The sequence below is a fragment of the Physella acuta genome, unplaced genomic scaffold (genome assembly GCF_028476545.2).
Source record: "Physella acuta isolate Inbredline_101_S28 unplaced genomic scaffold, ASM2847654v3 ptg000220l, whole genome shotgun sequence".
NCBI lineage: Eukaryota > Metazoa > Mollusca > Gastropoda > Physidae > Physella > Physella acuta.
This window is the reverse complement of record NW_026731739.1, coordinates 469709-488096: the sequence shown is the minus strand read 5'-3', so window position 1 is coordinate 488096 and position 18388 is coordinate 469709. Positions and strand designations below refer to the sequence as shown.

The 18388-nt window shown below is 32.1% G+C and overlaps 1 protein-coding gene across 1 annotated transcript in view; it reads left to right on the top strand.

Moving 5' to 3' along the window:
* Positions 1 to 17519, top strand: part of LOC131937719 (ankyrin repeat and death domain-containing protein 1A) — a 40088-nt gene extending 22569 nt beyond the window's left edge. Inside the window, exons 3-16 of the mRNA XM_059295329.1 lie at positions 2292 to 2395; positions 3300 to 3398; positions 3562 to 3660; positions 4363 to 4467; positions 5797 to 5895; positions 11120 to 11218; positions 11614 to 11712; positions 12364 to 12462; positions 13419 to 13517; positions 13844 to 13942; positions 14325 to 14420; positions 14968 to 15166; positions 15654 to 15782; positions 16092 to 17519. Of these exons, the coding sequence (XP_059151312.1) occupies positions 2292 to 2395; positions 3300 to 3398; positions 3562 to 3660; positions 4363 to 4467; positions 5797 to 5895; positions 11120 to 11218; positions 11614 to 11712; positions 12364 to 12462; positions 13419 to 13517; positions 13844 to 13942; positions 14325 to 14420; positions 14968 to 15166; positions 15654 to 15782; positions 16092 to 16162 (1496 nt within the window). The 3' untranslated portion in view covers positions 16163 to 17519. The remainder of the gene's footprint in view (positions 1 to 2291; positions 2396 to 3299; positions 3399 to 3561; positions 3661 to 4362; positions 4468 to 5796; positions 5896 to 11119; positions 11219 to 11613; positions 11713 to 12363; positions 12463 to 13418; positions 13518 to 13843; positions 13943 to 14324; positions 14421 to 14967; positions 15167 to 15653; positions 15783 to 16091) is intronic.
* The last annotated feature ends 869 nt before the right edge of the window (positions 17520 to 18388 follow it).

The window sequence follows — 18388 nt, the reverse complement described above, 5'->3', positions numbered from 1 at the left end:
ACCCCCCAGAGGCGTAGTGACCCTTCCCGGGGACAAACGTTCAAATTTACGATTTGCACCCCTCCCCCTCAAACTTTCGATTTGCACCCTCCCCCCTCAAACTTTCGATTTGCACCACCACCACCGCCCCCCCTCGCTACGCTTATGATGTATATATATCTATATATATATATATATATATATATATATATATATATATATATATATATATATATATATATATATATATATATATATATATATTTTTTTTTTTTTTTTTTATTTTTTTTTTTTTTTAAATTCACTACTCCTCTAGTCCTCTAGTGGTATCCACTCACCCACACAGACTAGCAGCTTATATTTTTATACTTTTTATATTTGTAAAACTATTATTGTTTAAACTCAAGGCTAGCCGTGTGATTTCAACAATTTTATCGAATAATCCTCCCTACACCCCTGCCCACGGTATCACAAACTAGAATATTTCTTCAACTGTTTAGGGGGATTTTTCTTCAATAAAATAATCGAAGCAGGCATTTACCTCAAGGGGAATTTTTTTTCCGTTACATTTTTTGTCTTCTTTACAAAAATGATGACGGATGACCTAGATATGAACAGCTTTAATTACCAGACGTCACGGAATTGGACAATTACCCGGCGTTCAGGATCTGAACATTAGTTTAAAGTGAGGAACAATGTTACTACGCTCAGAAAGGTCAAGAACACGGTCCCAGGCTAGTGCTATTGATATTTCCGCCCGCCCCGCCCCTCCCCAAACACCACATAACTCCAACAGAGAGAGAGAAATCTTGGTCTGATAGTGTGCAGACATTATTTATTCAAAACGCTAGACGACATCCAGGCTTTTTGAGTACGCACATTATGTCATACAATCTAGATCGTCTTTCGTTGTCACACAATCATCGTCTTTTGTTGTCACACAATCATCGTCTTTTGTTGTCACACAATCTAGATCGTCTTTCGTTGTCACACAATCATCGTCTTTTGTTGTCACACAATCATCGTCTTTTGTTGTCACACAATCTACATCGTCTTTCGTTGTCACACAATCTAGATAGTCTTTCGTTGTCACAAAATCATAGTCTTTCGTTGTCACACAATCTAGATAGTCTTTCGTTGTCACAAAATCTAGATCGTCTTTTGTTGTCACACAATCCATAGCTTCTTTCATTGTCACACAAAATACATCATCATGTTTTTTAACAATTAACACGTTTTGTTGTCACTCACACAATCATTGTGTTTTGTTTTCACACAATCATTTGAACCTTCACATTTGTTCCTGTCAAGCATTGAGTAGTCACCAAAATATTTGCTGTTTGGTGAAATAATATTTAACAATTTGTCGACTTTTTAAATCATTTTAAAATCATCGCTAGCTAACTTTATAAAACACACACACACACACAAACACGCAATAAACATCATTATGGTTCCAACCGTTCCCAAGTTAAAACCAAACATACAGATAAAAACAATGGACGAGAAATTTCGTTTCTCATCCATTGTTTAAAGCTTTTGATGCTGTTTTTACTGGGTAAGGTCAAATGGGTGGAACATGGTCTGTTTTTTTGTTGCCTTTTTAAAATGTGAAAATAATAAGAATTTTAAAGACCACATGAATTTAAACTGTATTGAAGACATTTCAAAAATCTCTACGGAGATTTTATATATTTGTCCTTAAAAGTACACATTCAAAACATACTAGCTTTAAAGTATTTTTAAATTGTCATGTTAGCTGAGTCTGACACTTTAGACATGATGTCCATACACATACTTATATATATCATACTTATATATACGTACATGCACAAATGTATTTATATTACGTGAATATTTACATGTATATATAGCCTTATACATACATATAAAAAACCTACATATAGATTATGTATATCGAATATATATAGCCTACATTTTCATATAGCCTATTATAGATATGTATGAAATATTGACATACACGAATTTACATATACACAGACACACCAGGACACATAAACGTGGACGCATACACACATCAAATTCTGCAACAAAGTAGGATACATGTTAAATTGTCAATGCCATTCGTGATTTTTTTTTTAAAAGTATTAATGACACAATTTTATAAAGACCCATTAAATCTGGCACAATTGTACAAAGACCCATTACACCTGGAACAATTGTACAAAGGCCCGTTACATCTGACACAATAGTACAAAGACCCATTACACCTGGCACAATTGTACAAAGAACCATTAATTCTGGCACAATTGTACAAAGACCCATTACATCTGAAACCTCCGTGTCCGCAGTGTCTAGACGGGAGGAGAAGTTCCATGACGCTGCCAGAACTAACGACGGAGCCGCCATCCGGGTACTGCTGAAAGAGAAAGTGAACGTCAACTGTAGGAACAGTGTAAGTAGGAACCGTTCCTGGCTCGACATAAGCTAATAGCTACATTCTTTACGGGTGTTTTACAGTTAGAGGGTTTGATACCTAAAAACTGTTTTCTAAGTGTGTGACGCTATTCCACTCTACTAGATATCAAGACTTTCAGTTTTGGTGTGGGTACTCATCTTATTCTTGAATTAGACTTAGTCGTTTGTTTCTGGTTACCGTTGATTGTATCCACTCAAATGCTTGAATTAGACAGACGTTGTTTATGGTTATATGTGATTGTACCCAATCATATGCTTCAATTAGACAGACGTTGTTTATGATTATATGTGATTGTATCCAATCATATGCTTCAATTAGACAGACGTTTTTGATTATATGTGATTGTAGCCAATCATATGCTTCAATTAGACAGACGTTTATGATTATATGTGATTGTAGCCAATCATATGCTTGAATTAGACAGACGTTGTTTCTAGTTCCACTGAATTAAACAAACGTAGTTCCTGGTTATATGTGATTGTAACCAGTCCTATTATTGACTGGGGTATTCGATTATTTACACTATGTGATTGTAACCAATCCTATTATTGACTGGGATATGTGAGTGTACCCAGTCCTATTATTGACTGGGGTATTCGATTATTTACACTATGTGATTGTAACCAGTCCTATTATTGACTGGGGTATTCGATTATTTACACTATGTGATTGTAACCAGTCCTATTATTGACTGGGGTATTCGATTATTTACACTATGTGATTGTAACCAATCCTGTTATTGACTGGGGTATGTGAGTGTAACCAGTCCTCCTATTGACTGGGATATTCGATTATTTACACTATGTGATTGTAACCAGTCCTATTATTGACTGGGGTATTCGATTATTTACACTAACTGCATGTGATCGATGTCCCACAGCTGGACAGGACAGCTCTCCACTGGGCAGCAGCTAATGGAAACCTGGAGGCTGTGGAGGCTTTGATCGAGGGTGGGGCGGACCTCGAGGCCAAAGACAAGGTAGTTGATGGGTTGTTGCTTCTTTGTATCTATTACTTCTTTTTTTTTGGGGGGGGGGAATACTTCAACTGTGCACTGTGTGAATGGAGGAAGTTTGGTGTATATCATAGAATGTGTACAGATGCAGGATGTATAAAAGATAATGTTTTACTACACTCTGCAGTATGGGATGAGAGCAGTCCTCTGGTCAGCGTGGTTCGGACATATTCCTGTCTTAAAGGCTCTGGTCAATGCGGGGGCCAACACACGGGTAACAAATAAGGTAAAGTGTTTGAGTCTTGTCTAACCAATAAAATAAGTGTTCACAGTGTGTCTGGGATGAATAAAAGTCAAGTACCCTTTGGCAAGATTGTATGTTCTGTAGCAAGCGACATCATCATGACCGTGCTTACAGAAGAAATAAACAGCATTGTTAAATTTTCCTAATGATTCAAAATTCTATGTAAATTGCTATTTTTAAAGTCAGTTGGATAAAATGTATTAAATACTTGTCTTTGAAAAATAAACTATCGCTATTCAATGGTAAAGAAAGCGATCCATTGGGCAGATGAAGTAGATTTCATGTTTCTTGATTTCGGTATATGAAGGGAAGGTGTGGTCACTACTACGCCCAGCCACCTTTACTCACCCTAACATAAGCTAGGTACCCATCAAAGCTGGGTGACTCAGAGACGTTCTACTGACTTGGACCGGGTTCGAACTCGAGACTTTCGGGGTCGCAACCTAGCAAGAGTTCCATCATATAACTTGAAAAAATTATAAAGCCATTTTAGCGGATTGGCAGAAAATGTTTTTGGTTTAGCGCGTTTTGCCTTGTCCTTGCCTGTCGTGTATGAGTTCAACCATACCGTGACGATGAAGTAAAATATATAAACGTATTAATTGTCTACTGCGGTACCGTAATCTTGCACCGAATACAATCAAGTTTTACTGTAAAGTTCTAGCATCTTGTACCCCTCCACAGCAAGGTCTTGGCATGTTGCACTGTGCTGCCGAGAACAATCACGTGTCCATCATTTCCTTCATATTTGAAGCTCTTGACCCTCATGATGTCAACAAAAAAGACAAGGTACGTCACAAAATGCGTATGTTTGTGTATGTTTGCTACTTTTTTCTTTCTTCAATGTACTTTTCCAGATTCTTGTGTTGATGCTATTGCATAACTATACTCATCTTTTGGTCGTATAGTGGTTTCTTTTTGTAGTGCTAAGCGACGTTTCAGTTTGCTAGTCCTATATTTTAATTATGTTAGCTAGAATGATGTTTAGACAAATAGCCTGTTTTCTTTTCAACCATAGATTAGTCATATATGCTTTTTAAATATAACTAATTATTGTAGTGCTGTTGAAAAGTCGGCTTTAGAAAAAGAAAATATTAAAAAGTTTCGATATCTTTATTAGACTCGTTTTCGAATCTCGATATGTTACACAACATGTAGAACGTATGCCTGTTATACCTGACGAGTTTATTCTTTCCATTAGCTCCTCATACACATTTGTAGCCTCTATTCTTTAGTGGGCAAGCAACTCTTTGAAAAATCTATAATTTCTGAAAACCGCATGTTCGCCAAAACTAAGCTTTTTTTAAACACAGAGAGATAAAGAAAGAGAGAGAGACCGAAATACACGCACATCAAAACACACACAGATACACCAAAGCTCACATACACTCCTAAACCTACACATACTCATCAAATCACAAACGAGAAGATATTAAGTCTTGGAATACGGTTGTTTAAAGATGTGTTGTTCAACACTTTACCAAACGGAACTAAACAAATCCTAAGCAATCTACAAGAGTCGCCGTTCGTTATATTAAAATGTATACTTGTAGTGAGTCTCTTTTTTATATAAACCCTCAATGTCAATCAAAACAAACACTTTGGGCGTATATTTTAAATTCCGGAAAATCGCATGAAGAACAATCCAACATCTAAATTAAAAACCGGGTTTTTGTCTACTGCATGACTAAGAGCGGATCCCTTATGTACCCATAAGCCCCCACCTGTCACCAACCAATGAAAGAACTCCCTAAATTGTCTTACCTTACCCATAAGCCCCCACCTGTCACCAACCAATGAAAGAACTCCCTAAATTGTCTTACCTTACCCATAAGCCCCCACCTGTCACCAACCAATGAAAGAACTCCCTAAATTGTCTTACCTTACCCATAAGCCCCCAGCTGCCACCAACCAATGAAAGAACTCCCTAAATTGTCTTACCTTACCCATAAGCCCCCACCTGCCACCAACCAATGAAAGAACTCCCTAAATTGTCTTACCTTACCCATAAGCCCCCACCTGCCACCAACCAATGAAAGAACTCCCTAAATTGTCTTACCTTACCCATAAGCCCCCACCTGCCACCAACCAATGAAAGAACTCCCTACTTTGTCTCAGAATGAAAGAACCCCCCTGCATTCTGCGGCAGAAGGAGGTCACATGGAGGCTGTCACCAGACTGTTGGAGGCTAAAGCCGATTTGCATAAAAAAGACAAGGTGAGCTACACTGACAAGTTGCCCCAAGTTGCTTTCTTTTTCTTTACTCGACGCCCATTTTAAACACTGCACAGAAAAAAAACTTTCCGAATTTTAAAAAAAAAAAAAGCTAGAATGATGTTATTATCTGTATTAAATGTAATGAAAAGAATATTAAAATTCTCTACAAGATTAAAATATCGATTTGTTTCCCAAAAGAGACAAAAAAAAAATAATAGATGACATGTAAAATTAAACTACAAACTCGCTTCATCTTATGCCGGCCATGTTATTTATTAAACGCCCTAGAGGATAATTTCTTTTGTTGCTCCCCAAGGGGTCATCCATAAATGACGTCACGCTTTTAAAAAGATTTTTACCTCCTCCCCCTCCCCTCCCCTCTATGCAGTCACACATTGTCACAGAAAGCTAGACAACACCCCCCCCCCAAATGACGTCACATCGCAGCCTACAGCGCTCCTCAAAATGGCAGTTGTATCTTTTTAAACATCGATTTTGTTTTAAAATATTTACTGAGCTCAGTTAAGAGTATATGAATCAATTTCCATTACAAACTGACATAGTTTTCTAACACATGAAATAACGGCTAAAATTCTGTTTCTACATTTTTTTTTAATGCAAAAATGTGACGTCACACATTCTGGACCTCCCCCATCACACATCGTCACCAAATTCCAAACCCCTCCCTATCCCTAAGTTTGTGACGTTTTATGGATGACGCCGAATGCACCTTCTCTGCTTATATCTGCACTCGTTTGTAATTCTGTCACTTGAAATTTTTTTTTTTAAATAAGTCTTTTTAGTTTTTAAAAAAATGTAATTGCCCAAACAAAATGTTAATATTTTCTTTTGACCCTATTACGCAGTATTGGACTCGATAATTCGATACACTTTTAAAATCAGCCGTGTAATCGTTGCATCTTTTGCTTCACGTTGCATGTTGTCGTTTTTTGACTTACGTGAATGTGTTCTTGGGATCACTGTATAGTGTAGACCTATGAATGTGGAGCTATTAACTATGTCATTTGTTTGTCTATATCTCTGATTTATTTTGTCGTTAGATAGATAACACGCTGATGATGTCAATATTTAATGCTTGCTCTCTATATAAAATAGTGTACGTATATATATATATATATATATATATATATATATATATATATATATATATATATATATATATATATATATATATATATATATATATATATATATATATATATATATATATATATATATACATATATATATAATATATATATTTATATATATACATATATATATAATATATATATTTATATATATATATATATATATATATATATATATATATATATATATATATATATATATATATATATATATATATATATATATAAGCACCGTGTGCTTCTGTTGCCGAACGATTATTTTTATCGGCAAGCCAAGCTGGCAAACGCATACTGATGTGTATAATGTAATGACATTCTGATCACAAACTGTGAATTAAATTATCGACCTCGTAGTTCAATTGTTACAAATATTCCCATAGCATCCGCATTGTGTAGGGTTACATGCTGCTTGTAAAGCCAAGTGTTAGTAGAATACCGTACTAGGGTTTGTTTTTTTTTCACGGTTTTTCTTAAAATAATAAACTAGCAGTTCCGGCTAGGAACCGCCCTGGCCATTTCTCGTTGTTTTTTTCAAACGGGAAAGGCATGTTTTTGTTTTTTTTTTGTTTTAAAATAACAAATGTAAAATAAACAAACGTAATTGTGAGGATTCTTACACTTATCCAGTGAATCCATGCGAACAGACATATATGATAACTCTCAACATTTTAAGTATTAGGTCCAGTAATAAGTAGTTAAATAACTTAGCACCTTCAGTTATTGGAATGGAACTTTTTTTAAATTAGAGTTGTTTTTCATTGCAAATATAAAATAATACAATGCTCGTTTTCGTTTTCATTTGTCCCGTTTTATTACCAGTGCCTGTATAAACGTAGTCATAATTATAGATAAATCCAAGTACAATAAACAACAGCGTTAAACAGGACCTCTATTCAGTCTTCACCAGCTAAATGTATTCATGTTGAATAGGGTGATGATGAGACTAGGAGTGGTGACAGTAAGGCTCGTCCCATTGGGCCAACATCAACATTACGAGGGCCCCGACCCAACTGACAATTTGACACAACGGACATCAACGTAATTAGGGCTCCGGTTCAATTAACGGCCACAATTAGTACTCCGTTAAAAGAACAACAACAGTATGGAAGCCCGGGTCATATCTTGGTGTGTAAGCACGGATCATATCTTCCCATACGTAACCCAGGGTGATATCTCAGTGGGTCATACCCTCCCTTGCGAACATCTCGACCACATCAACTACGACCCCACTAATGCTCTACACACCTCATTGAATCTTCTCTCTGTGGTACCAGGCCAACCTCCCATCTGGCAAACTTAAAATAGCCCTGGACCACCGCCATACTTTCTCATTGGCGTTTTCTTACCGATGAACTGTGAGGTCGGAGAACGCCGGAGTGGAGTAGTAGACATAATATACCCTCAGGGGAAATAATTCATGCATATTACATGGCCCCTGCTAGCTATTCCTTGGTTATCATTAAGATCTGGTAAAGATGCTGAATGCTTGAACAACTTGCTACCAATCTACTTAAAGGGTGCACCTTCTCCCTATATGCCGTGAGTAAGAAATTTTAAAATTCTTATCAGCTTTTAAGTTTGTTTTTTGTCGGTCGATTTTAAAACAAAAACGATATATTTTTTTTCTTTAAAAATTCAAAAATGAATAAAACAAAAATTATGGTCAGATAATGAAAGGTTTTGTAGGCCTACAATAGATCATGTTTAAATAGAATAGACCATGTTGACATAGAACATGTTTACTTAGGTCATGTTTAAATAAACCATGTTTACATAGGTTACGTTTACATAGATCATGTTTACATAGACCATGTTTACATACAACATGTTTAAGTCAAGTTTTTGCCCACTGGTCAAGTTGTTATTGTTAACATTGATAACGTTATTGGATGAAGTGTAGGCCAGGGAAGAGTAAAAGTGATGTAACTTTTTAAAAGTGAATACTGTCATTTGTATCATTTTGGTACCAGCTGCGTGCTGTTGTTGTCACGGCTGCTGTTTGTTTGTTTGTGAGGTTATAATTTTTTATTTGATTTAGACACTAATATTTTTTATATTTGAATATAATATTCGAATATATCCGAAGAAAGTCTACCCCCCCCCCCCCCGAACGAAATGGAAATGTATATAGAAAATATATTCTTTACCCCCCCCCCCCCCCCGAAAATATCAAGTGCCCCTCTTCCCCACTCCTCCCCCACTCCCCACCCTTCCCCCCAAGAGAAAAAAGTCTGGGAGAAACACCACTGGTGATGACAGTAGAGTGAGATCAATGGGAAGTGGGAGTCTCATGTAGGCCAATATGGTGGGGGTGGGGGTAGAGGAGTCTTTGATTTCCTTGTGTCCTGTCTATCCTATGAACATTTATTTGTGCAATGCCATCGGACAAAATCCTGTATGTTTTACATTTGTTCGGTTTAGTCCCACTCTACAACATGTACTGTTTAGTCCATCCCACTCTACCACATGTACTGTTTAGTCCACCCCAATCTACCTTATAAACCATCCTCTACAAGAATGATAATTTTAAGACGAATTCTAATCGTATATATTGTTAAGTTAAAGTCTGATAACCCATGTAAAATAACGTGTAAAAGAATTAAGTTTTTGTTTTTTTTAAACTTCCTTGTCTGACCCTTCAAGCAAGGCAAAAATCGAACGTAATTGAAGAGACTTGATTTCAAAGTCGAAAATCCAGAGATTTTCTCACACACGTTATTTTTTTTTATTATTAATTTAAAAATCGCAAGCCTTTTGAATGTGTTTTTTTTCTCCTGAAAGTTTGTCGAATGAGGCGATCGATTTTTCCATTTCTGCCAGAACATCATAGCGTTGAACTTGGCATAGTTGTGAATTCTTGATAACAATACGACGGTGGGTTGTTTCCAACAATAATTACCCAATTATCAACAATAAATTATCCCTCCAATTACGTTAGTGGGTTGAGAGAAGAGGGGGGGGGGAGATGGCAAAACGGAGATAACAAAGAGATTAACGTGGACTGATCTGTCATGTCAGGAAAAATTTGTCGAGCACTTTTTTTTCCTCAAAATTGTCTTAGGCTTTATTTAATTTAAACGAAAAGCCCGGTATGCTGAGGTCTTTTGAAACACGGTGGATATGAAGTGCAATGGCTGGTTGAATAAAATCAATTAGGCCTAGGATAACATTGTTACCGGTTGTAAATAAATTGAATGATAAATAATTGAATGAACGGTTACTTGGGACGATGTAACGTTAGCTGACGATGTGACAGCAAACAGCTATGGAAACTACAATGTGCTGCTTACAAGCTAGAAAGCATTGTTCGATCTATTATAGATCTATAGGGCCCAACACACACACACACACATATATATTTATATATATAGATATAGGCTATATATATATATATAGATATATAGATATATATAAGTGTATATATAAGTATATATACACACATATATATGTATATAAATATATTTCCATACAGTGGAAATGGTTGTTAAAAAACTCACAGGACTAGGTATAGATCTAAAGGAATTTGTGTTTTGCGATGCATGTAAAATTTTAAAATACCTATGGTCAGGCCCTCGTGATTATTATATCTTAATCAAATTTTTATGTTTTGCATTTTCGCTTTGAATAAATTCTGCTATAAATATATATATATATATATATATATATATATATATATATATATATATATATATATATATATATATATATATATATATACATATATATATGCCTATATATATATATATGCCTATATATATATATATGCCTATATATATATATATGCCTATATATATATATATGCCTATATATATATATATGCCTATATATATATATGCCTATATATATATAGCATTCTAATTACATTTACATTTGTGTGATTAACAATTTAGTATGGAATTAATTTTTATTTCAGACTGTGCAATTATACTAAATGTCTATTTTTTTGCCTATTATTTTGCACAACTTGTTGTCACATTTGTTTAATTAATCAAACCAATTTGTAACTGAATTAGTGCATTAGCTTAAGTCATACTTCTCAATTTAATTTTCCAACAATTAAATTTTTCTCTCAGGCAGGGATGACTGCTGTACATCTGGCAGCAAAACATGGCCACATTGATGCACTGAAGGCCTTGTTGCTGCAGGGTGTGGAGGTGGATGACAGAGATGTGGTGAGGAAGTGTTTCATTATGCCAGCTTTAACTTTTGTTGCAACACTGGATTTTGTAATACCATTTTATTTGTAACTCACTTCAGTGACTATTTTAAAACATTTAATGTTGGGTAATAAAATAAAAGAGCAAATAGCACAAAGTCAGTGTAGCAACAGATTTAATTTAAATTTATATAATAAAATAATATATAATGAAATGTTTACTGCTTGATGAACCACAATTAATTATTTCAATTATCTTTATTAAGAAACCTTATAACATATAATTTTAGCGCTCCTTTTTTCTCATAACTGTTACTATTAAATTTCAATTTTTTAATGACCACTTAACTTTCATTAACTTTTATTAAAAACCATGTTCATTACATCAAACACCATGTTTTGAAATTTCAGGAGGGTAAAACTGCTTTGCACTTGGCATCAGAAGCAGGTCACAAAGAATGTGTCGACCTTCTTTTAGATTATACAGCTAATCCTAATTCTGAAACAGTGGTAGGTATTGACAGACTTAAAGATGATTGTTCAAGAAGGATGTTTTTATCATTTCTATAAGATTCTGATACTGAGAGAAAAACTGCTAATTTTTCTTTAATGTTTTTTTTTTACATAATAATAATAATTTTCCAATATGATTATTTTCTTTAAAAAAACACTTCTGACTACATCATTCAAGCAGAAAAAAATATTTGATTGTATTTTATGGTATTTTTACACTTTAAAAAATAACACCATTGATTTAATATCATTGTCTATTTAATTAGAATGGAATAGCCTTATTGATTGTATGTTGTTGTTATGTTATCAGAAAGAAACAACCTCATTGATTGTATGTTGTTGCTATGTTATCAGAAAGAAATAACCTCATTGATTGTATGTTATCAGAAAGAAATAACCTCATTGATTGTGTGTTTTTGTTATGTTATCAGAAAGAAATAACCTCATTGATTGTATGATGTTGTTATGTTATCAGAAAGAAATAAACTCATTGACTATATGTTTTTGTTATGTTATCAGAAAGAAATAACCTCATTGATTGTATGTTGTTGTTATGTTATCAGAAAGAAATAACCTCATTGATTGTATGTTGTTGTTATGTTATCAGAAATAAATAACCTCATTGATTGTATGTTGTTATGTTATCAGAAAGAAATAACTCCTCTTCACTTGGCAGCAGCTGAAGGGCGGGTAGAAGTCTGTAGGAGTTTGGTCAAATATGGCTGCAATACAAATGCTCAAAATCATGTAAGTATAGTAAAAATTTGACTGCAACTATATAAACTATATTTTTAGTTGAATCTGTATTATGATACAGATGATTTTTTTCTTGTAATATCTTAGAATATATCTGTGTAACATCTTAGATATAGTATTATATGCAATAGAAAATTGTAAAATTCTACAGATGTTAACATTTTTAAAATCAGCCATATTTGCAGTTTTTTAAAAAACCAAAGTAAATATTGTAAAACAATTTTTATTTTATTATATAAACTTTTAATACATATGTTTTCTTTAAAAGCTTTAAAGTATATCCAATTATGTTTTTGTTATTCATTTTTCTATGCTGCACAAAACTTAAAACATTTTTTTGCCAAGTCTATTTTTCTTTATTTACTCTATTTTAAAATATCTCTTTTATTTGAGGAACAGTAGATTCAACTCAATTTTGAAAAAATTATGTTTATTCTACTGAATTTTTTTCTTTGTATTTGCTTATCATTATTACTGTTGAGATGTAGTTTATTATCACGGTATATCATTTACTAAAAATATCATAAATAACAATTGATAAGAGTGAAACGTTTTCATTGTTAATGGAATGCTTACAGTAAAATTGACTCACATCTATAATTTATTACCTTAATTATTTTATTAAAATTTCATCACATATTTTAAATTATCATTTTAAATGTAATTATGTGTGTTGGAGAAGTCTGGATATGTAAGTCACATATGGTTTCAACTCTACATTCCTGGAAAATATCCTATTGGAGAATACAACCCTTTTATTTAAATTGTTGTTTTTTACTAACAAAATTTTATATCACCTGTTCAATCATCTTCTTTTAAATTTTCACCAAACAAAAAAATAACTATGCACCTATTTCTTAAGGATAGTTATGAGCACTTCAATGTGTTTTAAAATTTCTACTGCATGGCATTCCTTAGATGCTATTTACCTGTTTCTTCTTTGCTAGCAAGGAAACACAGCTCTCCACTTAGCAGCAAATGGAAATCATAAGGAAGTGGCCAGGGTTTTAGTTGATGCCAAATGTGAATTAGATTTGCCAAACAGTGTGAGTCTATTTCTGTTGAAACTTTGTTTTACTGGCTCGTATTGCCTCCCATGTCTAATTTTTAATTTTTTCTAATAATGGTCATCACATTCACATAATGGTGTTTCTCAACTAAGTATAAAGTTACATTTCTTGGAAAAAACTTCTTTCTACAGGGACCGAGCATTTACAAGATTGTTGTCAATAAAAACCACACATTTCATGTCTGGATGATTTATGATCAATAGAAGTTTATTAGTTTTTGTCATCAAATTTGACTTTAAAAATATAATAAAAAATCCTCTTCTCATCAAGCTCAAGAAGTGATTGGTTTATTTTTTTCACAGAGAATGCAGACACCATTGCATATTGCTGTAGAAAGTGGTCATTTGGAAGTAGTGCAAGTCTTATTAGCAGGTGGAGCTAGTCTTGATACAAGAGAAAAGGTATGCATTTTTAAGCTGTATATTTTTTCTTAATTGATTAAATAATTAATTTTGAATTTAAAATTTATTTTTTTCTCAATTTACTGCCATGTTTATTGTTTTATTATACATAAGAGTGTTAAAATTACCATGTATATTATCAAAGTTTTATTTTTAATTTACATGTTAACATTCAACTTACTTCAATCTGTTTATACTAAAAGTTGTAAGGATAAATTTGAATAGATTATTATAGATAGTAACTTGAAATTGTTAATTATTTTAAAGGTTGTAGAGCTAGACTTCACGTTAATTGCTTTTATTTTCTGTAATTTTCCAAGTATCTTAAAATTTTTATAAATTGTGTGTAAATTAATATGATCTTTCTGGACTCCTTCAACAGTCAGGAAAAAGTGCCCTGCAGCTTGCAGCTAGAGGGAATTACGTGTCAGTTGTTGACATGCTAATAAAAGCTGAGAGATACTACGCTAATACTAGGGTGAGAGAAAACAATCTTATAAGATAATCTACTGAATCATGAGTGTTTTAGCCATAATTGATATGTCAATTCAAACAATATTTTTTTTTACAAAAATTAACCAGTCTACCCATGCATGATATATGGATATAAACAGTAATTTCGGCAAAATATTGCAGTAGATAGTAGAAAGTTCGCTAACAGAAGTTGCAAAAATGTTGTTTTTTTTAATTCAAATATAGTATTATTAATAAAAACTTTTTAAAAAATTGGTGTACAGTATCAATCATAGTATTTTATCAAATATTTTCCATTTTTAAAAATTAACTTAACAAATTTTTAACTTTTGAGTATTTTTACATTGCAATAGGCTGTACCACTGATCCAGACAAATTATTCACAGTTGTTATTTTTACTATTTCTCCTTTTTAAATTTTAATTTTTTAAAAATCTGTTTCAGGAATATCATGATAAAGATGTAGGCTATGTTGATCCAGACCCATTATTTACAGTTGTTATTTTTAGTATTTCTCCCTTTTAAATGTAAATTTTTAAAAATCTGTTTTAGGAATATCATGATAAAGATGTCGGCTATGTTGATCCAGACAGTTACCTCAGGAAACCCCAACATCCACACGCAGCTCAAATGAAAGATGTCTTGTGGAAATTATCAACAAAACAACTCAAACCAACAGACTGGAAAAAATTAGCCTACCACTGGCACTTTACTACGGAACATGTCAAAGCTATTGAACAGGAATACACAGGTAAAATTTAACTGTTCAGCTGAGCCTTAAATCTTCAATGTTAAATTCTTAAACATAAGGAAATTCTAAGCTATTAAAACAATTTTCTCATAACACATACATAATTCTAAGCTATTAAAACAATTTTCTTATAACACATGCATAAAAACAGAAATTGGACCATAGGTCTTCATCAGATTAAAAAATATAACTTTTTATGTATAATTATCTAAAAATATTCATCTTTATGCGTATGTGAAGAAAAATAATTTAAAACAGAAATTGGACCATAGGTCTTCATCAGATTAAAAAGTATAACTTTTAAATTATTTTTCTTCACATACGTATAAAGATGAATATTTTTAGATAATTATTGAAATTATCCTTTTATTTATTTTATACATTTTTTATAGAAAAGATAGGCTATGAGCATGAATTATCAATTTTTATTGTGTAAAATATTATTTTTCTATTAAAACATTAATATAGACATTATCAATGCTTACAGGTGCCACTAGTTATAAAGAGCATAGCTTCAGATTATTAAACATTTGGCTCCATGGGGTGAGAAAAGATGAAAATGTTCTAAAGTTGCTTTTTGAAGCTTTGGTTGCAATTGATAAGAAACAGCTGGCAGGTAAATTATTACGTAATTAATCCTCCATCGATTATATCAGTCTCGTTCTTTAAAAGATTTCAGATGAAATGTAATCTTTATGTATTATACTCAGTCCATAAATTTTAATGAAAGAAATATTACAAAGATATTTTCACTCCACAGAAAAACTAAGGGTTAAATTTTTTGCATTTACAATTTTTTACTAGAGTGATATGAGGATTTACAGTTATTAATTAAACTTTGAATAATTGAAAAATGTATGCATACAAAATAAAGATTTCAATTAAATGGAATTATCGTCTTACAAGAAGTTGAATATATTTACAGAAAGTGTGCGAAGAAAAGTGAACCTCCAATCAGAGAAACCTTGTTCACCTACTTTGTGTTCAGTATCCTAGCAAGTAAAAATCCTAGTTTTTATCTAATTGGTCTATGCAAATCATGGGTTCCCAGTGAGAGTGTTTTGTTTTCTTGCCAATGACAGTTGACTTCAAAAGTATAAAATTAAAATTCCATGTGGATCATGAGAAATACATTGGACTTTCAATTCTACTTGTGGATTTATTCAATTGTTTTAAGTAAAATGAATACAAAAATCTATTTAAAGAAACAAGTCATTTGTCATTAAATCAAAATGAATTACTGCCATAGCAAAGGTATATCAATTTTAAAATAATGATATTTTCATTGGAGTTAAATCAATGACAGAAGATAAAAAACTGAGAAGGTTATGTTAAAGTTTTAATTGACAGCTCAATAAGTGATTAACATATTATCTGCTGAGTCCAAGAATAAAATAAATTCAAATGGCCAAACTTTTACATTTCTATGGAGTCATTGTTAAACATCTTTATTCACACTTGTTATTTTTACTATTCTTCTTTTTTAAATGTTAATTTTTTAGTCTTTTATAGAGAACAGTGTGCTAAAGTTTAAATACTCACTTTACCTGTTTGTATAAAGTATTTAAGAAAACATTCTTATAAGTGAGTGTACATGACATTTATACATTTATGTTATTTGATTAGGTGACATTTCTATAACAGGTATTTGGTAAAGGCATTTTTAATAGGTATGTGGTAAGGTGACATCACTATGATATGTAAGAAATTTTTTTTAACTAAGGCAAGCCTATATGTTAATGATATTTTTTGAGATATGACTGGATTCTAAAAGATGTGCTTTATGGTAAGACTGTTTCACCTTGAAGTGTACAAGAAATGTGTTTAATGCAATTATATAGACAATTGAAACTTGTACATACATCTGAACAACACATCACATAATTGTGCTAATTAAAACATTTCTATGGGCTGAGTAAATTGTATTGGATATCCAAGACTGTTAATTATGTACCTGTCATTTTAATAACTTTGCTATTTCAAAAATGTGTTTCTGATCTTATGACTGATCTTATGACATTCCTTTGCTTTAACTAAGCTGAATTTCCGCTACTGCAATTTTATTATGATCTGGTGATTTAATTTTAGCATGACAACTGCCTTTTAAATACTGTAAATAAGCATATGAATCAAAAGCCTCATTTAAATCACATTCATTCATTCTGTTGGTTTTTTTTTAACCTAGCAAAACTACTGCCCTGAAAGATGTTTACTTACACAGCTTTTAGACTTACAGCATATATAGGACTACTTTACATGTCTAACAAAAAAGCCTGTGACAAGTTTATTATATATGGAATGTGTATACTTACTTGTTGCAGGTTTTTTCTTAGACATGTATGTTCTAGATGTTGTAAGTGTAAACGTGTTGTTAGAGAACATGATACATATAAAAATAGAACTTTACAGTCATGATAATTAGGCCTCATATGGAATTAAGTAATAGTTTATAAAATTTTAAGTTGACCCTAGTTTTTTTTTTTAGTCCATATCTTTGTTTGCCTTGTTTATTTTGTGTAAATCACCAGTAAGTATAGAAAGTTATTTTTATGTGAGATAACAATTACAAAAAGTTAATAAATTACAAATTTTGAATAAAACATGTACCAGGTAGGCTACTCATAAAAAATACATTCAGTTTGTAAATATTTCAAGTTTGATCTATGCACTGTCTGATTTTGTCTAAATACCTCATTTCAATTAACTATGTTTTTATAAGGTATTTACTTTTACCTATTTTTATTACTAAATCAAGCCAAATGTTTAAAATGTCATATTCTGAATTATCAGAAATAGATATAAGCCCTAATTTGTATTTATTTAAAATGATGAAATGTACTTAATTTTAAAGGGGATTATTTCTTATACATAAGGTTTGTACTGTAAAACCTTTTTTAGAAAATAATAATTGTTTATATGTTGCAACCTTGTTTAGTTTGGTTTTGTTTTGTTATTTATCTTCAAATTCTGATTTTTTTAAAATTTGGTTTTAGCAAAAACAAATGATACAGGACCAAATAACTAATAAAAAAAATGGTTCAAAATTAAAACTTTATTTTATTGAATTGAAACATTTCTTCATCTGTGCATTTTATCCTAACACTGTGTTTACATTTGCTACATGTATATTGTACATGTCTAGGGAAAAAAAAATGGGCAAGTTGTTATACACAATCAATATGTATACTAACTTGCTGTGATTTTTTTTTGGACATGTATAAT